General features: G+C 35.7%; 1 protein-coding gene across 4 annotated transcripts; it reads right to left on the bottom strand.

Annotated features, from left to right (window-relative positions):
• Positions 1-6: 6 nt before the first annotated feature.
• LOC140812377 (squalene monooxygenase SE1-like) lies at positions 7-18,052 on the bottom strand. Of its 4 annotated transcripts, none has more exons than XM_073170625.1 (8): positions 17,616-18,052; positions 16,691-16,802; positions 16,392-16,569; positions 16,016-16,184; positions 15,674-15,892; positions 717-992; positions 345-623; positions 7-220 (listed from the first exon to the last, which is right to left on the bottom strand). In XM_073170625.1, exons 1-8 carry the CDS (start codon positions 17,853-17,855, stop codon positions 116-118), a joined length of 1,578 nt encoding a protein of 525 aa, XP_073026726.1. In that variant the 5' UTR covers positions 17,856-18,052; the 3' UTR covers positions 7-115. The 4 variants fall into 4 exon arrangements, with proteins under 4 accessions (XP_073026726.1, XP_073026729.1, XP_073026727.1 ...); XM_073170628.1 differs by lacking the exons at positions 15,674-15,892; positions 16,016-16,184; positions 16,392-16,569; positions 16,691-16,802; positions 17,616-18,052 and adding exons at positions 1,374-1,592; positions 1,718-1,880; positions 1,963-2,137; positions 2,296-2,410; positions 2,782-3,111; XM_073170626.1 differs by lacking the exons at positions 15,674-15,892; positions 16,016-16,184; positions 16,392-16,569; positions 16,691-16,802; positions 17,616-18,052 and adding exons at positions 1,374-1,592; positions 1,718-1,886; positions 1,963-2,137; positions 2,296-2,410; positions 2,782-3,108.
• Between the last annotated feature and the right edge of the window lie 1,620 nt (positions 18,053-19,672).

The following is a 19,672-nucleotide window of genomic DNA, read 5'->3' as shown; positions in this document are numbered from 1 at the left end:
ATTATTAGGTAAAAATTTCTGTTCGGGGAAAAAGGGAAAAATAGAACAAGTACGTAAGAAAGATTTTCCTTTTTCCATTTCAGATAGTTAGACAATATATTTTATTTGTGATGATTTAATCAAACGGGGGAGCTTTGTAGAACGCTGGAACAGTAGCATGGAAGAGCGTTTGTATGACTCCCTCTGCCTTTATTATTGGCAAAACAATTTTCGATGCGCCCTGTAGTTTGAAAATCATGAAAATAGGTATTAGTGTTTTGTCTTGAAAAATTAAAACTTTTTTTATGAATAATGATGAACAAACAAAGCTAGATTTGTGATAGTCATTCATTAAAGGAACACACCAAGAGAAATTTAGCTCCCAACCAAATCCTTTTTGGAGAAGGAATCGGCAGCAATAATCGGCCAAAGCCATAGACTGCAAGAGCGAAGAAATGGGGAACGAGGCTTATAGGGTGTGGATTCAGACCAGAAAGCAAAGACACAGGGCCATTGGAGAAAATGCCTCCAAGACTCAAATAGGCGAAACATGCTCGTCGCATTTCCTGCCTTTCTTGGTCTGGAGGTTCACAAAAAACTTTGTAAACAGTTCCAGCTAATATGTTAATTGTAGATGCCACAGGCTACAAACCACAAACACATAAAATCATTGGTCAAAAACCAGTAAAAATTTATTAAGTTAGGAAAATAATGAAGTTTGATAATCTTGAAGTCACCTTCCTAAGGGTGTAGAAGGATTCAAGATACTTCGTTAGTGTAGTTGCATTGCGTAAATCATGTATAGGTTTAAGAAGATCACGAAGAATGACGACGTCTGATAGAGCGACTGTCATTCCTCCTCCGGTTAGAGGATGACGCATATTAATGGCGTCTCCCATCAAAAGTGCACCAGGAGTGCGATGAGGATTCGCAGGCATGCTTCTGGTTGGCATGGTTCTTATGTTTCCTTTATCAATCGCAGCGTTGAAGAAATCACGCAGCCGTGGTGGAATCTGAATTAACATCGTTTTAGTCAGTTTTCATGAGGAATTCATGCCATGTGAGGAAATGAAACCTCTGTGTCATTGAAAGTTAGAAAACCACAACACTTTTTATTCCATTTCATACTTAACGAGTAAGAAGTCAGCGTGTGCATTTGGTCATTTTGTTATTAATGATGGAACCAAACTTTGTTCGAAATGACTGAAATTTTCACAGAAACAGAACTTACCGAATTCAACTTGCACATAACCAACCTAATCGAAAGAGTGATCAAAGTGATTCATTTATTATTCTCTTTGTGAAATGGGATGAGAAGTGATATCCTTTCTAGTGATTTACTTATAAACGTTGGATGAAAGTTCAAGATTTGCGCAATCTCGGGCATGAAATACCTGTGGAGCCACCACTGTCTTCAAGTAATTAGCCATCTCACCGTTGGCAATGGAAGGCACCTTCTTTCCGGGGATTTCAACCAAACAACGGATCTCAGTACTGCTGATCGCGTAAAACAAGATCGGTGACGGATCTCCAAGAATTACATGGCCATGATTAGCAAATGGTAGCTCGCAATTCTCCAGGATCAAACCAATGAAACAAGACTGGTTTTCCACCTAGAATCACATCAAGTCATGCAAATAACCTTTTCATTTAGGTACGTACGTTCCCTAAATAAAATTTCAAGATAATGACACAAGAGTCTACTTCAATTTTATCCTCAAAGCACATCTGAATTCACCTTGGGAGTGCAGAGAAAGCGTCTCAAGTTTGAAAAACAACCATCACAAACAATGGTTAGAGGAGCATAAGCTGTCATTTCTCGGCCAATGTTGTTTTTGTATTGCACTCCTTTAACCACACCCTCTTCCTCAATCAAGGACGTCACCGTTCCTTGTTCTAGTCTAATACTAACACAAAATGATGTCTCACTATTGTAAGAGTAATCGAATATAGCGAATAATAGAAAGATCTATGAAATTATACTTTGAAAGAGTGGCAGCCTTTTCTCTCATCCTCTGTATGAAACGTCCATTATGAAAACTTCTCCCGGAGGAATTTAAGCCAACTTTCTCCAAGGGAAAAGATAGCACTGCATTTCTACCATCCTTGTAAAGGGAAAATCCAAAAACTCGTTGAGCGTCGATATGGCCGACACAATCTGGGTTCAGTTAAATTTTTTAAATAAATGGACCCAACCAAACTGCATTACCATATATAAATGCAAAAAGTTTCTGATGAACTGATGCGAGGTCGACCAAACTTCGAAAAGAAAAAAAAAAAAAAAAAAACTGCTGACGCGACAAGGTACGATGTTACCTTCTAAACCCATCTCAACTAATTTTAGGTACCCTCCAGGCTGTAGAAATTCCCCAACTATACGATCTGGCTCGCTTAAGTCTCTTTCAATGACATGAACTCGGCGACCCTCCTGCTGTTTCATATCAAAAGATGATCATAGAATATTGTCCGAAAATCTTTGTTTATGAAGAAGAAGATATGAATGAAAACTTTTCTCTAGCTTTGTTAGGAGTCCATGCACGTAGTAATAGTTTATGCTTTAACACATCTCCTCACCTCAAGTGCAACCTGGAAACTTGAATACATGTGGTCCAAAGTAATATTCGAATTGCTTAATTGTGCGTTAACATGACATTAGGCAACAAACAGCTAAAAATTAAGCATTTTAGACAATTTTAAAGTGTGTATGGGATTTTAATTTGATGCATATTTTCTCACGATCCAAAAAAAAAAAAAAACACACACACTCACACACAGCAACAGGGAGCAATCACTTTCTTATACCTTGCCAAGAGTATAAGCCAGGGCCGCCCCGGCCACGCCAGCACCCACGATGATAATGTCAGCCTCTCCGCCTGTCTCAGCATGCCGGGCCGTGATAGAGCTGTCGACGCACCTATCTTTATATCTTTTCTTCATCCCTATGATTCTCTTAAAAATGAATACGAACAACAGAGCAATCAAACCACCGACAATATACTGATCCACCAACATTTTATAATCGATCAAATGTACAGATGATCGATAGTTCTAAGAAATATTATTGTGTTGTATTCAAGTTGATATATATGGAGGAAAAGTGCAGTGCAGCAACGGCAGGGATTCTTCTCATGCAAGACGTGTGATCACCAATCAACCGTAAACGTTTCCATTTTATTATTTTAGTTTCATTCACCGCACTCACTCACTCACTCACACATGCATGTCGGCAATATGTTAAATGTTCATTAAATGGATGATCAGACAAAGTGGTGGTTGGCTACTTGTGCAGCGGAAGTTTCCAATAGAAGACGGAAGATGCGTTTTTTATACGTGTCTTTACACGAACGAAAAGCTCTATAAATAGAGCTCCCTCCTCCGATCTCATTCGGAAATCATTCATTTCTTCGAGTTTTCTCTCATCTTATAGCATTAAGTGTTTAGTTCTATAATTTGTGAAGTGTTTGTTCTCCTGTATTAAGAGAGTGTGTGTTATCTTTAGAAAGTGAGTTGTACACCATAAAATATTATAGTAGAATTCCTTTCATCTTGTCCGTGGTTTTTACCATGATAATTTTTAGTGATTTTCCACCTAAATCTCGGTCTCCAATTTATTTTTTATTTTCATATTTATTATTTCAACACACACATCCTTTTAAGTGGAGTTCTCTCTTTTTCATCCTCTTGACTCGTCAAATTTGGCGTATCCTTTATTTTCTGATTTTTAATCCTATTTCGTCGTAGCACTGATATGGCGCCGAGCAAATTAACAATGCATTTTACTTGAAAGCCCGTCCATTCTTCGAAAGAGCAACATGAATTTCTCTATCCGCAGGCCATGCATGAGGTTGTATGCTTCTACAAGGAAAACAATAGCATAATAGGGTACGCGTTTGATTCTCTTGGATTTAAGGTTTACCGAGGTAAAAATACACCGTTTTCATCAATGAGATTCTTGAGAAGACCGATGTTGTCACTCGTGGCTGCTGTTTTGCGAGAGCGAGTGCCTTCGGAGGACACGAAAAAAATCTTTGCAACATTCTCTAAATCATTCTCCGTAACATTCTTCTTTTAAATTTTCATAATCAATATATATGATAAATTTCGGTTGGTGGTACACAAATTGTTATAAAAAAATGTCTGAGGTCTTCGGCCATATGGGAAAATGTTTTGTCAATATTTTTTTTTTGGAGATTCCATACACTCTCTTAAATGCATGTGTGTTCGAATAATCTTAAAATGTTGTATTTATTTCCAAAGATATATGTTTTGATAAATAAAATTTTGGAGTAAGCAATTTGGACTCATAATGCATATCATTTGATAAAGGGGACTTGGTGTTGCAATAAATTCTCAATGCTTGCCTCTTATCTATACTACTTAAGAATCTAATTCAAATCTATAAATTTGAATTGCAGAAGAAAATATTCAAAATATAATAAAAATAAAATTATATTCAATTCGATGTTTCTACGTATTATAGAAAACGTAAAAAGAAAATATATAATGGTATTTTTGATGTTGGGAAAGTCTAATGTTCATAGTAGTTTCATGCATTATGCATGTATATTGGCTTCGAAGAAACTCGTTTGAAATGCATTGTCCAAGGATGTACAATTATCCATATATGTCGTGTTTTACAAATGTACCACATCAAATATTAAAATTAAGAAAGAGTAGCGTGTAGATACATGAGTTTATATCATTCATTAGACAAGTCTTTTGAGATGATACCTCTCTTGGGTTCATAATGCTCTCGTTGAGAGTTAACGTAGCGTGAATTGACGGATAATATGACCAAAAATGAAAATTATGTAAGTTATGAGGTCTAAATGTAAGAAATATGACACATGTTAAAAGAAGTATCGTGTAGGAATTGGCAACGGCCATTGTCTACATCTTTTGACAAAACTTGCGTATGTCGTCTCAACTTTAGAAAATTGAGATGCGTACACATTTCTTCTTTTGACAATCAAGCTCCCACAATAAACTCGTTGATGGTATGAGACACCTATATATACAAGCGTTTAAGGTCCCTAAACATACAATCTCATACAGAATAATACACCATCTATAGAGAGATTGGAGTGTTTAGAAGGCTTCAATCGGAAGAAAATCAGAATACTTAAAGATGATTCAATGTCTGGAGGTAACGCTCGATTTAGTTTCCGCATATTTGTTTATCATGTTTATATACGTGCAGAAACATGATTTTTTTAGAAAAAAAAATTCTAACATTTGGTATCAGAGCAACATACATCTGCCTTGAAAATATTTGTTTTCATATCATGAAATTTTGGAAAAGAATTTTAAGTTTTACGTAAGAAACTTAAAATTTAAAGACCGGACATAATAATATTAAGAAACTTACCTTATAATTTTGTTCTCGATTGAAATCTTGAAAATCGAAGAAGGCTTCTGAAATTTGATATATGAGAGAAATTGTCGAAGGTTGAAGACGAATTATGTATCAAATGCATATGAATTCAATTATATCGTGCATGAGGAACTATTGCGAATGGAGTCATTTAATGATTTTCTTATGAGCCACGTGAAGTTGCCTACTTGAGAGAAGACCAAATAAAGTTATGATTAAAGTTTTTCAAAAAAAAAAAAGTTAACATTTTTTTTAAATTAATGCGAGAACCACAATTAATTAATGCGAGACCAACAATTTGACAATTATTTGGTATAAAAAATTGTCGGTAATTTTTTTTTAAATAATAATAAATAAATAATGATTAATGTGTTATTAAGTTATATGTATAATTCGGTATACATATAGCATTTGGTTAAATAATTTGTACACATTATATAATTCTAAGTTCGACCTAATTTCTAATACATGTTAAGAAATTATTTTTGCATGTTAGATATAATGTCAAATATTATGGATTAAGTGTTTTGATGTGTACATGCAAATTTAATATTATGTTTGCATTTATTCCTGAAATTTAAAATTCAAATAATATTGAAAAATAATTGGTACATCAATATTCACATTATGTTAATATTAAATTATATTAAGTTGTTTATAATTTAAAATGAACATATCAAGTAAGATGTGAATATAATATTTAAAATAAAATATTTCAGATGTTCACAAATGAACAAATAATCCTCACTTTATCACTGCTCTGATAAAGAGAAAAACTGACGAGGAGACCACATTTTCATGTAAAATCACTACTCTGATTGAAGAGAAAACCGATGGGGAACGTATTTGTTCATATAAAGTAAAAATGTGAATATAAAGTTATTTAATGAAAAATTTTGGCTTATAAAGATTCACATAAATGTTGATAATTAAGTTGAATAATAATTATACAGGCGACGTGATGCGATCGTGGTAGCCTTGCACGGGAGTATGAGCAAAGAAGATGGATTTACGTGCGAGGAGCAAAATAATGAAGGGGTCGTGATGCATGAGAGTACGTTTGGAAGCCAACGGAATGTCATTCGAGCATTGGGGGAGCTGACCGAGTCTGGACGGACCTGCACACGGACCTACACACGGGGTCCGTGTCCTTTACAACCTGAGATGAGCTTTTCCAGTGCCTGCACGGACCTGCAGACGGACCCAGGCACGGGGTCCGTGCCCTATGTATTTGGCGAATACAGTGCCTACACGGACCCGTACACGGAGGTGAGCACGAGGTCCGTGTCCCTTGATCCCGACTGAAGATGAGTTACAGTATGTACACGGACCTAGACACGGAGGTCTGCACGGGGTCCGTGCCTAGTGTTTTCTGCGCGACAAAATTACCTTTTTTAGAGTTTTATTTTGTTAGGAAACTAGATTTCATGGTATCTTTTGATATCTAGACTATGTTGGACGAAATTCAAGACACAATACACATATTATTTCGAGTTTATCAAATTTGTGAGATTTTTCTCTCAACTTTTCAAGGCTTTAGCTTTGTTAAAACAAATCAAACTTATCAAAGTTTATAACTTTGTGGCGTTTGTCGATCGTTCTTGTGCGGATTGTCGTAGGCATCGTTCTTCGAAGGTTCGTTCTAATTTTCGATTGTTATTCCGTGTTTATTTGTTACTAGACTTTCGTAGTTTAGAGGTGAATAACTCAACAATACTTGATTCAAAAGATCGGGAAAAACATACGAATCTTATTATCGTAATTGAGTAGAGGGTGCGATTTATTTTTAATCGTGTTTGCTATTTATTCGTGTCAAGATTCATATCATTTGGTATCAGAGCTTTAGGTTTATTGAATTCAAGTAAATTATCTTGTTCTTAAATTGCAGATCTGTATTATTTCTTCGTTTATTTTCAGATCTGTTTTGTTCTATCGTTCTTCGTAATTTTTTCGTGAATCTGTGATTCTCGAAATTTGTTGGTGATTTTTTTTTGGGATTTTCGAGTAGTACTAAAAAAAAAAAAGAGTACAAAAATTCCGAAAATTCACCATTAATTCTTTTTGATATCTTGTTCTATTTTCTTTAGAGAGTCATATTTAATTGTCTCTCACAGTCAAAATATATATATATATATATATATATATATATATATATATATATTATATTCGAATTTCGTGTTTACACGGTCCAAGGGAGTCGGTTGTAATTGTTCACAAGTTGAAACTTGGTTGTTTGATTTACTCAAAATACAAAGCTTGAGCACTTCCAAGAGAGCTTTCAAAATTTGAGTGATACACTTGAGTGCGAGTGACTTTTCTTTGGAGTGAACGGTGAGTATTTGTTGTGAGCAAACAAAATTGTGAGAAAAGACGAGTGAATTTCTTTGGAGTGACCGTGAGCATTTGGGTGAGGATTATTTTTTTCTACTAACCTTTTCTTGCAGGTACCAATTTGAAATTAAATGGAGAGGGAGGTAGGAGATAGTTCGAATTCGAGGGTGTCCAATGCCCAACTAGATGCGTTGTTTGGGGATTTTAGTAGGGTGATGACGACCCAAATGGAGTCGTTGCATGAGAGGTTGGATAAACTTGAGGTTAGTGTTAGTGGGGATAAACCTAAGCCTAAGGATTTGGGTAGAGATGACGAGGAGTATGATCTAGGAGGAGGCGATGAGAGTCAAAATGAGAATTGGGGTAGGAATGGAAGAGATAGAGGATTTGGGAGAGGAAGAAGAGAAGCCATGCGGGGTAGGTATGAGGAGACTAGGGAAGATGGTCACATGTGTAGCATTAAGATGAAAATTCCATCGTTCCATGGGAAGTCTGACCCAGAGGCATACCTAGAGTGGGAAAAGAGGGTAGAGTTCGTATTTGAATGTCACCACTACTCCGAACAAAAGAAGGTGAGGTTGGCGGTGGTTGAATTCTTAGACTATGCTCTCATTTGGTGGGATCAATTAGTGACCACTAAAAGAAAGTATAATGACAGACCCAGGATGAGATGAAGAGTGTAATGAGGAAGAGGTTTGTGCCTAACCACTATTATAGGGAGATGTTTAAGAGGTTACAAACTTTGAGGCAAGGGTTGAAGAGTGTTGAGGACTATTATAAGGAGATGGAAGTACTCATGATTAGGGCAAATACTGAGGAGGATAATGAAGCAACTATGGCTCGTTTTCTTTGTGGTTTGAACAGGGAGATCCAAGATCAAGTGGAGCTTCGGCACTACTTAGACCTAGACGAAATGGTGCAAATGGCCATAAAGGTGGAGCAACAACTCAAGAGGCGAGGAGTGGGCCGCACCAATCAAACCGGAGGGGCATCATCTTCTTGGCAATCCAATGTTGTGAAGCGTGAGGAAAATAAAGTGGAGGCCAAGCCAAGATTTGACACTAAGCAAGAGGCACCTAAGCAAGGAGTCCAAGGTAAATCTGAAACTCCCTCTAATCGTTCTAGGGATACTAAATGCTTTAGATGTCAAGGGTTGGGTCATATTGCTAGTGAATGTCCTAATAAGAGGGTGATGGTTTTGAATGCTTATGGTGAGTATGAGCCCAAAGCGAGGGTAGTGATGATGATATTCCTGCATTGGAGGATCCCGATGAGGGATATGAGGCGGTTGTAGGAGAATCATTGGTGACTAGGCGTATCATGATTGGCCAAGTCGAGGAGGAGGAGACCAATCAAAGGGGGAACTTGTTCCATACTAGGTGCTTTGTGAACGAAAAGGTTTGCAACGTTATTATAGATGGGGGAAGTTGCACCAACGTAGCTAGTTGTGAGATGGTGGAGAAGTTGAGTTTGCCTACTCTAAAGCACCCTCAACCATATAGACTTCAATGGTTGAATGATTGTGCGGAGGTGAAAGTAAATAGGCAAGTTCTAGTGTCCTTTTCTATTGGGAAGTATGTGGATGAGGTTTTGTGTGATGTGGTGCCTATGCATGCTTGTCATATCTTGTTGGGTAGACCTTGGCAATTCGATAGGAAGGTAACACATGATGGTTTCAAGAATAGGTACTCATTTGTCCTAAACAAAGAACCAATTGTATTACTACCTTTGTCACCAAAACAAATACTTGAGGACCAATTGAAAAAGAAAAAAAGAGATGAGGCCGAAAAAAAGAGTGTCCAAAAGAGTGAGATGGCCTTTGAAAAAGAAAAAGAAAAATATATGGTCGAAAGAAAGAATGAACAAAAGAGTGAGATGACCATAGAAAAGAAAAAAGAGAGAGAAAAAGAGGCCAAAGAAAAAGAAAAGAAAAATAATTTGATGGCCCAAAGAAGTGAAAAGAGTGAGGATGAGAGTTGCTTATTATTGCATAAACCATTACATGCACCTTTGTACAAAGTGGTTTATCCATATTGTGATGATATCGCCGGTTCAATCCCGAGCATTGTTAACTTTTCTTTGCAGGATTCTAGTGGTGTCATGATGTGGAGGCGAGCAAGTATAGATGGTGTGGGAAAGCCATGGGATGACCCATATGACTTCGAAAGCAATCATCGCGAGGTAAAGGTGGTTGACACCGCAACGAATATGAGGTATGACCTTCTTCGTTACCTTAGTTCCTTGTATTGTCATTTTCGAGGATCTAAAGAACGTGGTGGACATGAGATATTTAGTGTGTCCTATTGGCATGATTCATACTTGTTTGATGATGTATTTGGAAGGATGGTGAGTGAATATAAGAATTTTTATGTTCATGATGAATATATCCTCAAGGAGATTAAATTGTTCATGTCATGTTCATTTTATGAGTTACCCGCTAGTGATGCATATTGTTATGATTTCATCATTGATAAAATGCATGATTATATGTGTTGGTTGCATATGAAGAGGTATGTTGAGTGGGATTGTGAAACATGCATTGCATATAAGAGATTGACATTTGGGATAGACTCTTATGACATGCATGAACTATGTCTTATTCCTAGTGAGCTATGGTCGTACACGTGTATGGATTTCATTTTTGTGTTGACTAGGTCTAAGAAGGGGAGGAACTTGATTTTTGTGATACTTAACGGTATTCTATCATTTTATGTCATTTATTATTTGGTATATATTGATGTTGATGAGTTGATAGTGAATGTTGCCATGGAGTTAGGGATCAAAACGTTGATGGCGCGTGTGGGAAATGGCATCTACAAACTTGCGCTTAAAGGTAAGTATGTTGATAATATCCTCCTAGTTGTTACTAACTTGCTTCGTTTTTGTGCAAGGGGCAAGATTTGAGGACAAATCCTTTTCAAGAAGGGGAGGATGATGCGATCGTGGTAGCCTTGCACGGGAGTATGAGCAAAGAAGATGGATTCACGTGCGAGGAGCAAAATAATGAAGGGGTCGTGATGCATGGGAGTACGTTTGGAAGCCAACGGAATGTCATTCGAGCATTGGGGGAGCTGACCGAGTCTGGACGGACCTGCACACGGACCTACACACGGGGTCCGTGTCCTTTACAACCTGAGATGAGCTTTTCCAGTGCCAGGTCCGTGCCCTATGTATTTGGCGAATACAGTGCCTACACGGACCCGTACACGGAGGTGAGCACGGGGTCCGTGTCCCTTGATCCCGACTGAAGATGAGTTACAGTATGTACACGGACCTAGACACGGAGGTCTGCGCGGGGTCCGTGCCTAGTGTTTTCTACGCGACAAAATTACCTTTTTTAGAGTTTTATTTTGTTAGGAAACTAGATTTCATGGTATCTTTTGATATCTAGACTATGTTGGACGAAATTCAAGACACAATACACATATTATTTTGAGTTTATCAAATTTGTGAGATTTTTCTCTCAACTTTTCAAGGCTTTAGCTTTGTTAAAACAAATCAAATTTATCAAAGTTTATAACTTTGTGGCGTTTGTCGATCGTTCTTGTGCGGATTGTCGTAGGCATCGTTCTTCGAAGGTTCGTTCTAATTTTCGATTGTTATTCCGTGTTTATTTGTTGCTAGACTTTCGTAGTTTAGAGGTGAATAACACAATAATACTTGATTCAAAAGATCGGGAAAAACATACGAATCTTATTATCGTAATTGAGTAGAGGGTGCGATTTATTTTTAATCGTGTTTGCTATTTATTCGTGTCAAGATTCATATCACGACGTAAGAAAACATGATCTAGGGGAGTTCTTCATAGATCGGTTTAAATTACCTTGATTTGTCACTGGTCTCCCAGAGGAATGTTGCTCTGACTAAGAGTTTGGTATTTAAAGGGCCTTAGCACCACCTATCTTTCTTGGGATCACTCTTGGAAAATGTTGATTATGTTACTAAATAATTATCATATAAAGTATTAAAGTAAAGCCAAAATTTTTGTCTAGTGATCCGTATAATTTTAAATAATTAAGATTTAGCCACATCACCCTTAATTATGAGAAATTATACATTAAGTCAGATTTGGATCACATTAAAGGCATTTATTAAGTATAAAAAAAAATTGTCCAGTGATCCGTATAATTTTAAATAATTAAGGTTTAACCACATCACCCTTAATTATGAGAAATTATACATTAAGTCGGTTAAAGATCACATAAAGGACATTTATAAAATCAAAATTTATGTCTAGTGAACCGTTTAATTGTAAATAATTAAGGTTTGACCACATCACCCTTAATTATGCAAAATTATACATTAAGTGGGCTGAAGATCACATGAAATACATTTATTAAGAGCATAAATATTTAAAAATTTGTTATTTAATGTCTTAGTGATTTGTATAATTTTAATTTATTAAAGAATATCTATAGCATCTTTAATTGAATTAATATTATACATTAATTTTTTAATCACATTTAGTTATAACAGACATAAATTACATAAAATTATTCATCATTTTGATAATACTTTGAGATGAATAATTATGAAGAATAAATATTTTATGCATAAAGAATTTAATATCCTAAGGATTCATATGATTTTAATTAATTGAAGAGTAGCCACGTCATCTTTGATTGAATTAAAATTATACATAAATTATGAGGATCACATTTGGTTATAAGGAATATAAATTATAATTAATTATATTTGAACATTGAAATTTATCCCACAAGAAATTTCATTATGTTAAATATAATTAATTAGGATAAAATATTGAATTATTTTCTTAATTTATCTACATGGATTAAGAATTGAATATAATTCAATAGTTATATCATTAAGTAATATGAATCTAATTGAATTAAAAAATTAGTCCACAAACAATTTTTATGTTAGTAATTCATATGTATATCATGATTTACATGGGTAAAACATGACATATGATTTATTGCTTCATTTAATATCAATAACATGTATTCATTAATTTTACAGCATATTACTATTATTCTGATATTAATTTCTAAAATTCAAGTTTATAATTTTAAAGTGTGAAATTGAAGATTATTCTTCATACATGCTTAATGAGCACTATTAATATGAGATGATATAGGGTACAAGGTACTATGACAGATACATGTTCATCGCAAATCATGAGGTTGTGGAATCAAGATATTCAAAATTTCTTGAGAATGATTTGATTAGTGGGAGCGATCAAATTCAGAATATTGATCATTATGATGCTCATTCATCCACACAAGTTATATGTATTGATTGCTATTCACAACATCCTCTAATTAAAAAGTGTGTTGTAAAATCAATCATATAAATTCCACAAATTGTTGATCATGATCTTGTAGTTCTTAATGCTCATAAAAATATTGAATGATAAAAGAGTTCAATAGCAAGTAATGAAGTCTGAAAGTTGGTTCAATTGCCATTCATTTTTAGATGAGTCTTCAAAACAAATAAAGTCTCATTAGGCAACATCGAACAACATAAAGAATTATTCTCTAGTGATGATGAATATTTAATATTTCAAGAAGAAAACGATATGGATTGAAACATGTCTCACATTAGTGGTATTTCAGGTTTTACAATGTTATCTCTTCATTAAATTTTGTTGAGAATATTGTGGACCATTATGAATATCAGAAGTTTAGTGGGAGCTTAATTATTATCAGAATAATATAAGTATTTGACCACTAAAAAAAAGCTGCAAAATGTTTTGGGATACCTTTATGGTATTAAAGTTTTACATGCTTATGTGAGACGAATTGACAATTTGGAAAGTGATTTGCTACTTCCACTATTGAGTCAAAATTCGTCATTGAAGCACTGTTGTGTGGTATATTTTAAGGAGTTTCATTATGGACTTAGAATTATGGATCCTATGTCTAAGCCATTAAGATTATATTACTGCAATTCGGCTATGACCTTTGTGACTAAAGCGGTGGTCGAATTAAGTATATCGACATAATGTATTTTAAACCATTGGAGAACGTGTTAATAAAGTGGTCATTGAACACGTTAGCACTGAATTGATGATCTTTTAACCTAAAGGCATGCAAATTTCAGATGTTAAAGGATCATATGGTAATTACTGATGGATTTGTTTCCATAATAATAATAATTCATGTTATATACATTTGGTTTTGATAATGAAACGCATTCAATTATGATATTTCTCATATTTAGTTATGTACATATTCAGTTATCTTGAGAAAAATATCAATAAAGTTGGACCTCGAATAAACATTGGGTTTATTCATTAAGTTATACAGATTTGAGAGACATAATGCATTGTGATACATGGAAGATCATACTCGCTTTTAGAGAACCGATCGCCATGATTCATGTATTTTGTTTTCTCCTATAGTAAATGAGATATATGTGTCAAGTGTGAGAATGTAAGAAATATTACACATGTTAAAAGAAGTATCGTGTAGGAATTGGCGACGGCCATTGCCTACATCTTTTGGCAAAACTTGGGTACGCTGTCTCAACTTTAGAAAATCGAGATGCGTACACGTTTCTTCTTTTGACAATCAAGCTCCCACAATAAACTCGTTGATGATATGAGACGCTTATATATACAAGCATTTGAGGTCCCTAAACATACAATCTCATACAGAATAATACACAATCTATAGAGAGATTGGAGTATTTAGAAGGCTTCAATCGGAGGAAAATCAGAATACTTAAAGATGATTTAATGGCTGGAGCTAACGCTCGATTTAGCTTCCGCATATTTGTTTATCATGTTTATATACGTGCAGAAACATGATTTTTTTAGGGAAAAAAAAATTCCAACACAAAAATGTTGTTGTCCCTCGAACTTAAGTCGAGCTTATCATAATTTGGATATTTTTTGAGTGGAATTAATTCTTTTTTATAATTAACGAACTTTGATATTTCAAATTGAAAGAGCTCTAATATTTTATGGAAATGTACTTAATATATATGAGCTTACGAACTTGAGATTATAGGTGTTCAAACTTCGGATAAAACACAAAAAATCGAAAATCCAAACGGAAAAAACCGAATACCAAAACAAACCGAAAGTCGAATTTTGTACTTCAGATATAAATGTTAAAATCAAGTTTTTTTGGTTCTATTTCGGATTATATATATCAAAATCGAACCAACAAAAAACTGAATTTTCATTAAAGTAATAATTTTATTTATATTATATATTTTTTGAGAATGATATTTAGTGAATGAAGAATATTCTGAATAATTTTTAGTTGATTATTGTTTATTTAATAAATCATGTAAAAATGTAACATATTTTATAATATATTTATATTATTAATTTAAATAATTGTACGAAAACCGAGATAACCGACCAAAATAACTTAACTGTTTTGACAGAAAATCGAACTAAACCGAAGGTAAATGATTCGGATATCAGATTATATATTTCTAAAACCGAAAATGAAAAAAAAAAACCGAAAACCGAACCGCCCCGACCTGACCAATTAACACCCTACTTGAGACCGAATTTGGGATAGAATGCTCGATAATTAAGTTGGAACCAAACAATTTGATCGAGCTAAAGACAATCAGAGCACACAAAGTTAAATTGAATTGGTAGAACTAGCCAAATCAAAATTGCTACAACAGTTAAATTTTCTCTCAAGTTTGGTTCAGTTTATTGGATTCTTAAAGTAACCAAAGTTAAATGGAAATTTCTGATATTTTAAAAAAACAAAATTCGATTTACCAAACTAAATTACTCTTGCCATTTGATCGATAAGTTTAGCTAAACCATAATGTTGCTCCCCTAGCTTTCTCTGTGATTTCCAAGAACGTTCTTTTTTCGCCTCAACGTTGAAATCTGGCACACATCGTCTCATTCACAAAATGAGATGAGACGTAGCATCAATTTTATTGAAATGGGATGAGAAGTGGTATCCATTTCAATGTCTTGATGAAACGAGATTTGCTAAAAGAAGTGAGATGAAAGTTCAAGATTCACTGAAGCTCGGGCATGAAGAGTACCTGTGGAGCCACCACCGTCTTCAAGTAATTAGCCATTTCACCATTGGCGATGGAAGGCACCTTCTGTCCGGGTATATCAACCAGACAACGGATCTCAGTACTGCTGATCGGATAAAATAAGATTGGTGACGGATCTCCAAGAACAACATGCCCATGATTAGCAAATGGGAGTTCACAATTTTCCAGAACCAAACCAACAAAACAAGAGGGGCTTTCCACCTGTGATCATACCATGTAAAGGACCTTTTTCTTTAAGGACATTCACGAAGTAAGATATAAGAAAACTACAGAGAATGGCACATGAGGCTACTTCGAATTTTCCTCGAGGCACATCTTATTCACCTTGGGAGTGCAGAGAGAGCGTCTCAGGTTTGAAAAACAACCATCACAAACAATGGTTAGAGGAGCGTAAGCAGACATTTCTTGACCATTCTTGTTTTTGTATCGCACCCCTTTAACCGTGCCCTCTTCTTTAATCAAGGATGTCACTGTTCCTTGTTCGAGGCTAACACTGTAAAAACAATATTTAAACAAAAAATGACATCAGACTACTAGAAAAGTAATAACCAGGGGAATGCAACTAATAGTAAAACCCCCTCTTATAAACAAATCTACACTTTTATGTGCAACATTTTTTAAATCTTAATTCTCTCCTATCGTCGAGCTTTTTGGGTCCACTGCAGGTGACAGTCAATTAATAGAAAGGAATCATATATACTTCGAAAGAGAGCTGGCCTTTACTCTCATCTTCTGTATAAAACGGCCATTGTGAAAGCTTCTCCCAGAGACATGTGAGTGAAATTTGTCCAAGGGATAAGATAGCATGGCATTTCTACCATCCTTGTAAAGTGCATATCCAAAAACTCGTTGAGCGTCAATATCATCGCCAACACAATCTGTTTTCAGGTACAGTTACTTCACATGACAATTAAATTTTAAATAAACGGAGCCAACCAAACGGTACCATAACAGCAAAAGTTTCTCAACTTCAAGGCAATCAAACTGTCTGAAGGTTACCTTCTAAGCCTAACTCAATTAATTTTAGGTACCCTCCAGGCTGTAGAAGTTCCCCGACTATACGGTCTGGCTCAGTTAAGTCTCTTTCAATCACATGAACTTGGCGACCCTCCTGAAATAAAATATAAAATGATGAAAACGAGTAGATTTTAAAAATGTCACAGAATGATCAAGTTCTAGTTTATCGTGAAATATTTATGCTTCGATATATTAGCTTCATTAATAACACCAAAATGAGTTTCTGGAAATATTCTAATCTTTGTTTCTGTAGAAGAAATATGAATGAAAAATTCAATAGCTCATGGGAGTCCATACAGTAATAGTTTTATACTTTGCCACATCTGCTCAAATATAAGCTGCAAACTTGGGTATATCTTCTTGAACTTAGTCGAGTCATACAAGAGCACATTAATCTGATACATACTAGACAACAAAGACATAAAAATAAGCGTATTAGACCAACTTAATAAACTTATATCAGATTTAATGCACCAAGAACTCCTAAATCTGATACCATAATGAAATCACTTTGTGACCAAAACTCTGCACTCTGAAGTCGTCAGCGCCATCAACTTTCGCATCCAGGCCGTAGCTAACGTTCAAATCTTATTTACTAATCTTCTAAATATCGATATAGTTCTTTTCACGGAACTCTCAGATATCATATAACATAGTGCTAGTTGTAGCATCGAATTTCCCCGTGTATTAACATGGACTCTAGTTAAATGTAGGAAAACAGCAACATGATCAAATCAGAAGCATTTTTTCAACAATTGAAGCCATAAATATTCTATCTATCAACCGTAAAAATCGCTAGTAGAAAATCCATCATCTGAAAATGCAATGACCCAGCTGATTTTCTCACCATCAAAAAAGTAAGAAGAAAAGAAAATACAGCAAACTAGAAGCAGTTATTTCCTCGTACCTTGGCAAGAGTATAAGCCAGAGCCGCCCCTGCCACACCGGCGCCCACAATGATAATGTCAGCCTCTCCGCCAGCCTCCGCCGTTAAACCACCTCCGGCGTCGGAGCTCTCATTGCACCAACCTTTACGTCCAATCCTCGTCGACCCTATGGTTCTCTTACTCTCTCTACGCAAGCTGAGAAGCAGAACGAACCCAAACAACAAAGCAAAGAAACCACCAAAAATATACTGATCATCCATCGCCACCACTTCACTATCGATCAAAATTTAGATTAGTACAGATAATCGACAATTCCAAAAAAAAAAATTTAATCTTTTTTGTATTGAAGTAGATATATATAGCGGAGATAAATATATATTAGAGGGAAATGTGCAATGCTGGGATTCCTTTTCCTCCTCTCATGTGTAACATGTGAGCACCAACCAACCACAAACGGTTCCATTTGCTCATTGCTTCCAAACTTGGATTCCGCCGCTTCATATTGAGGATTTTAGTTTGGCGTGGTTGTGAGGATATGTGAAAAATTATTATTTTTTATTGTGAATATCAGTAAGTTGATCGTCACCTATTCATTCTGTTAAAATGTGCGAAGAACTCATCGAGGAATGAGAGAACTTTATTACTGAAGCAAAAAATATTTCTGAATTACATTGGAAAGAAAGAAGAAGACTCCTATTTATACTTGAACTAAAAGGGAAAGTTGTGTTTCTGTACAAAAGCATGTTTTGTGCAACTCTTATCTATCAACACTCCCCTTCAAGATTGGTGTAGGTTGAGGACACCAATCTTGGACAGTAGATAGGAATGTTGCTCCCGACTCAGTCCCTTAGTAAAGATATCAGCTAGTTGTTCTGTGGTAGAAATATGTGCGGTTTTGATGACTCCATTCTTGATCTTCTCCCTAATCAAGTGGCAATCAATTTCAATGTGTTTTGTACGTTCATGATACAAGGGATTTGCGGCGATGTGTAGCGCTGCTTGGTTGTCACAGTACAATGTTGGGATTGCAAGTAGCGTTACTCCCATATCTGTAAGCAACCCAATTATCCATGTAACCTCGCATGCGGTGCTTGCCATTGCTCGATATTCCGCTTCGGCAGAGGAACGAGACACTGTGTTTTGTTTCTTAGATTTCCAGGAGATCAAAGAGTCTCCAAACTTGACACAATAACCGGTGATTGAACGACGTGTAATTGGACATGCTGCCCAATCAGAATCACAATAAGCATGTAGGGAAAAATCATTAGTTGCAGACAATAAAATACCCAACCCTGGTGCAGATTTCAGGTAGCGTAAGACGCGAACTGCAGAATCCATATGAGATTTCTTGGGTGCATGCATAAACTGACTAAGTACTTGTACCGCATAATAGATATCCGGTCTCGTAATTGTAAGATAAATGAGTCTACCAACTAGCCTTCTATAAGCATCAGAATTGGACAATAAGTCATCATTGACACTGGAAGAAGAAACTTGCTGATTCAACTCATCAAGCTCATGGCTTGTCAATTTCTGATGTTGAGCAACAGGAGTATCACATGTCTTGGCACCTGTCAAACCCGAATCACTCAGCAATTCCAACAAATACTTTCGTTGGTTGAGATAGATCCCCGCTTTGGACCGGGCAACTTCAATACCTAGAAAATACCGCAACGAACCAAGATCTTTAATGTGAATGTGAGAATGTAAAAAATTCTTGAGATCAGAAATAGCCTTCTCGCTGCTCCCAGTAACTATAATGTCATCGACGTAGACTAGCAATAACGTGATATGAGTAGACTCACGCTTAGTAAAAAGAGAATGATCATTAACCGATTGAACAAAGCCTGCTTGCTTCATGACATTAGAAAATTTGGTGTTCCATTGCCGCGAAGCCTGCTTAAGACCATAGAGTGACTTAAGCAATCGAAACACACGCTGCTCCCCTTGAAGGTGATGTCCAGGTGGTACTTGCATATACACCTCTTCGTCTAAATCCCCTTGAAGAAAAGCATTTGTCACATCCATTTGGTAAAGAGGCCACCTTTTTGCAGCAGCAACACTTATTAAACAACGT

Source organism: Primulina eburnea, chromosome 14 (genome assembly GCF_022965805.1).
Source record: "Primulina eburnea isolate SZY01 chromosome 14, ASM2296580v1, whole genome shotgun sequence".
NCBI classification, from domain to species: domain Eukaryota; kingdom Viridiplantae; phylum Streptophyta; class Magnoliopsida; order Lamiales; family Gesneriaceae; genus Primulina; species Primulina eburnea.
Note: the sequence above shows the minus strand (reverse complement) of the source record. Positions and strands in the feature narration are given on the sequence as shown.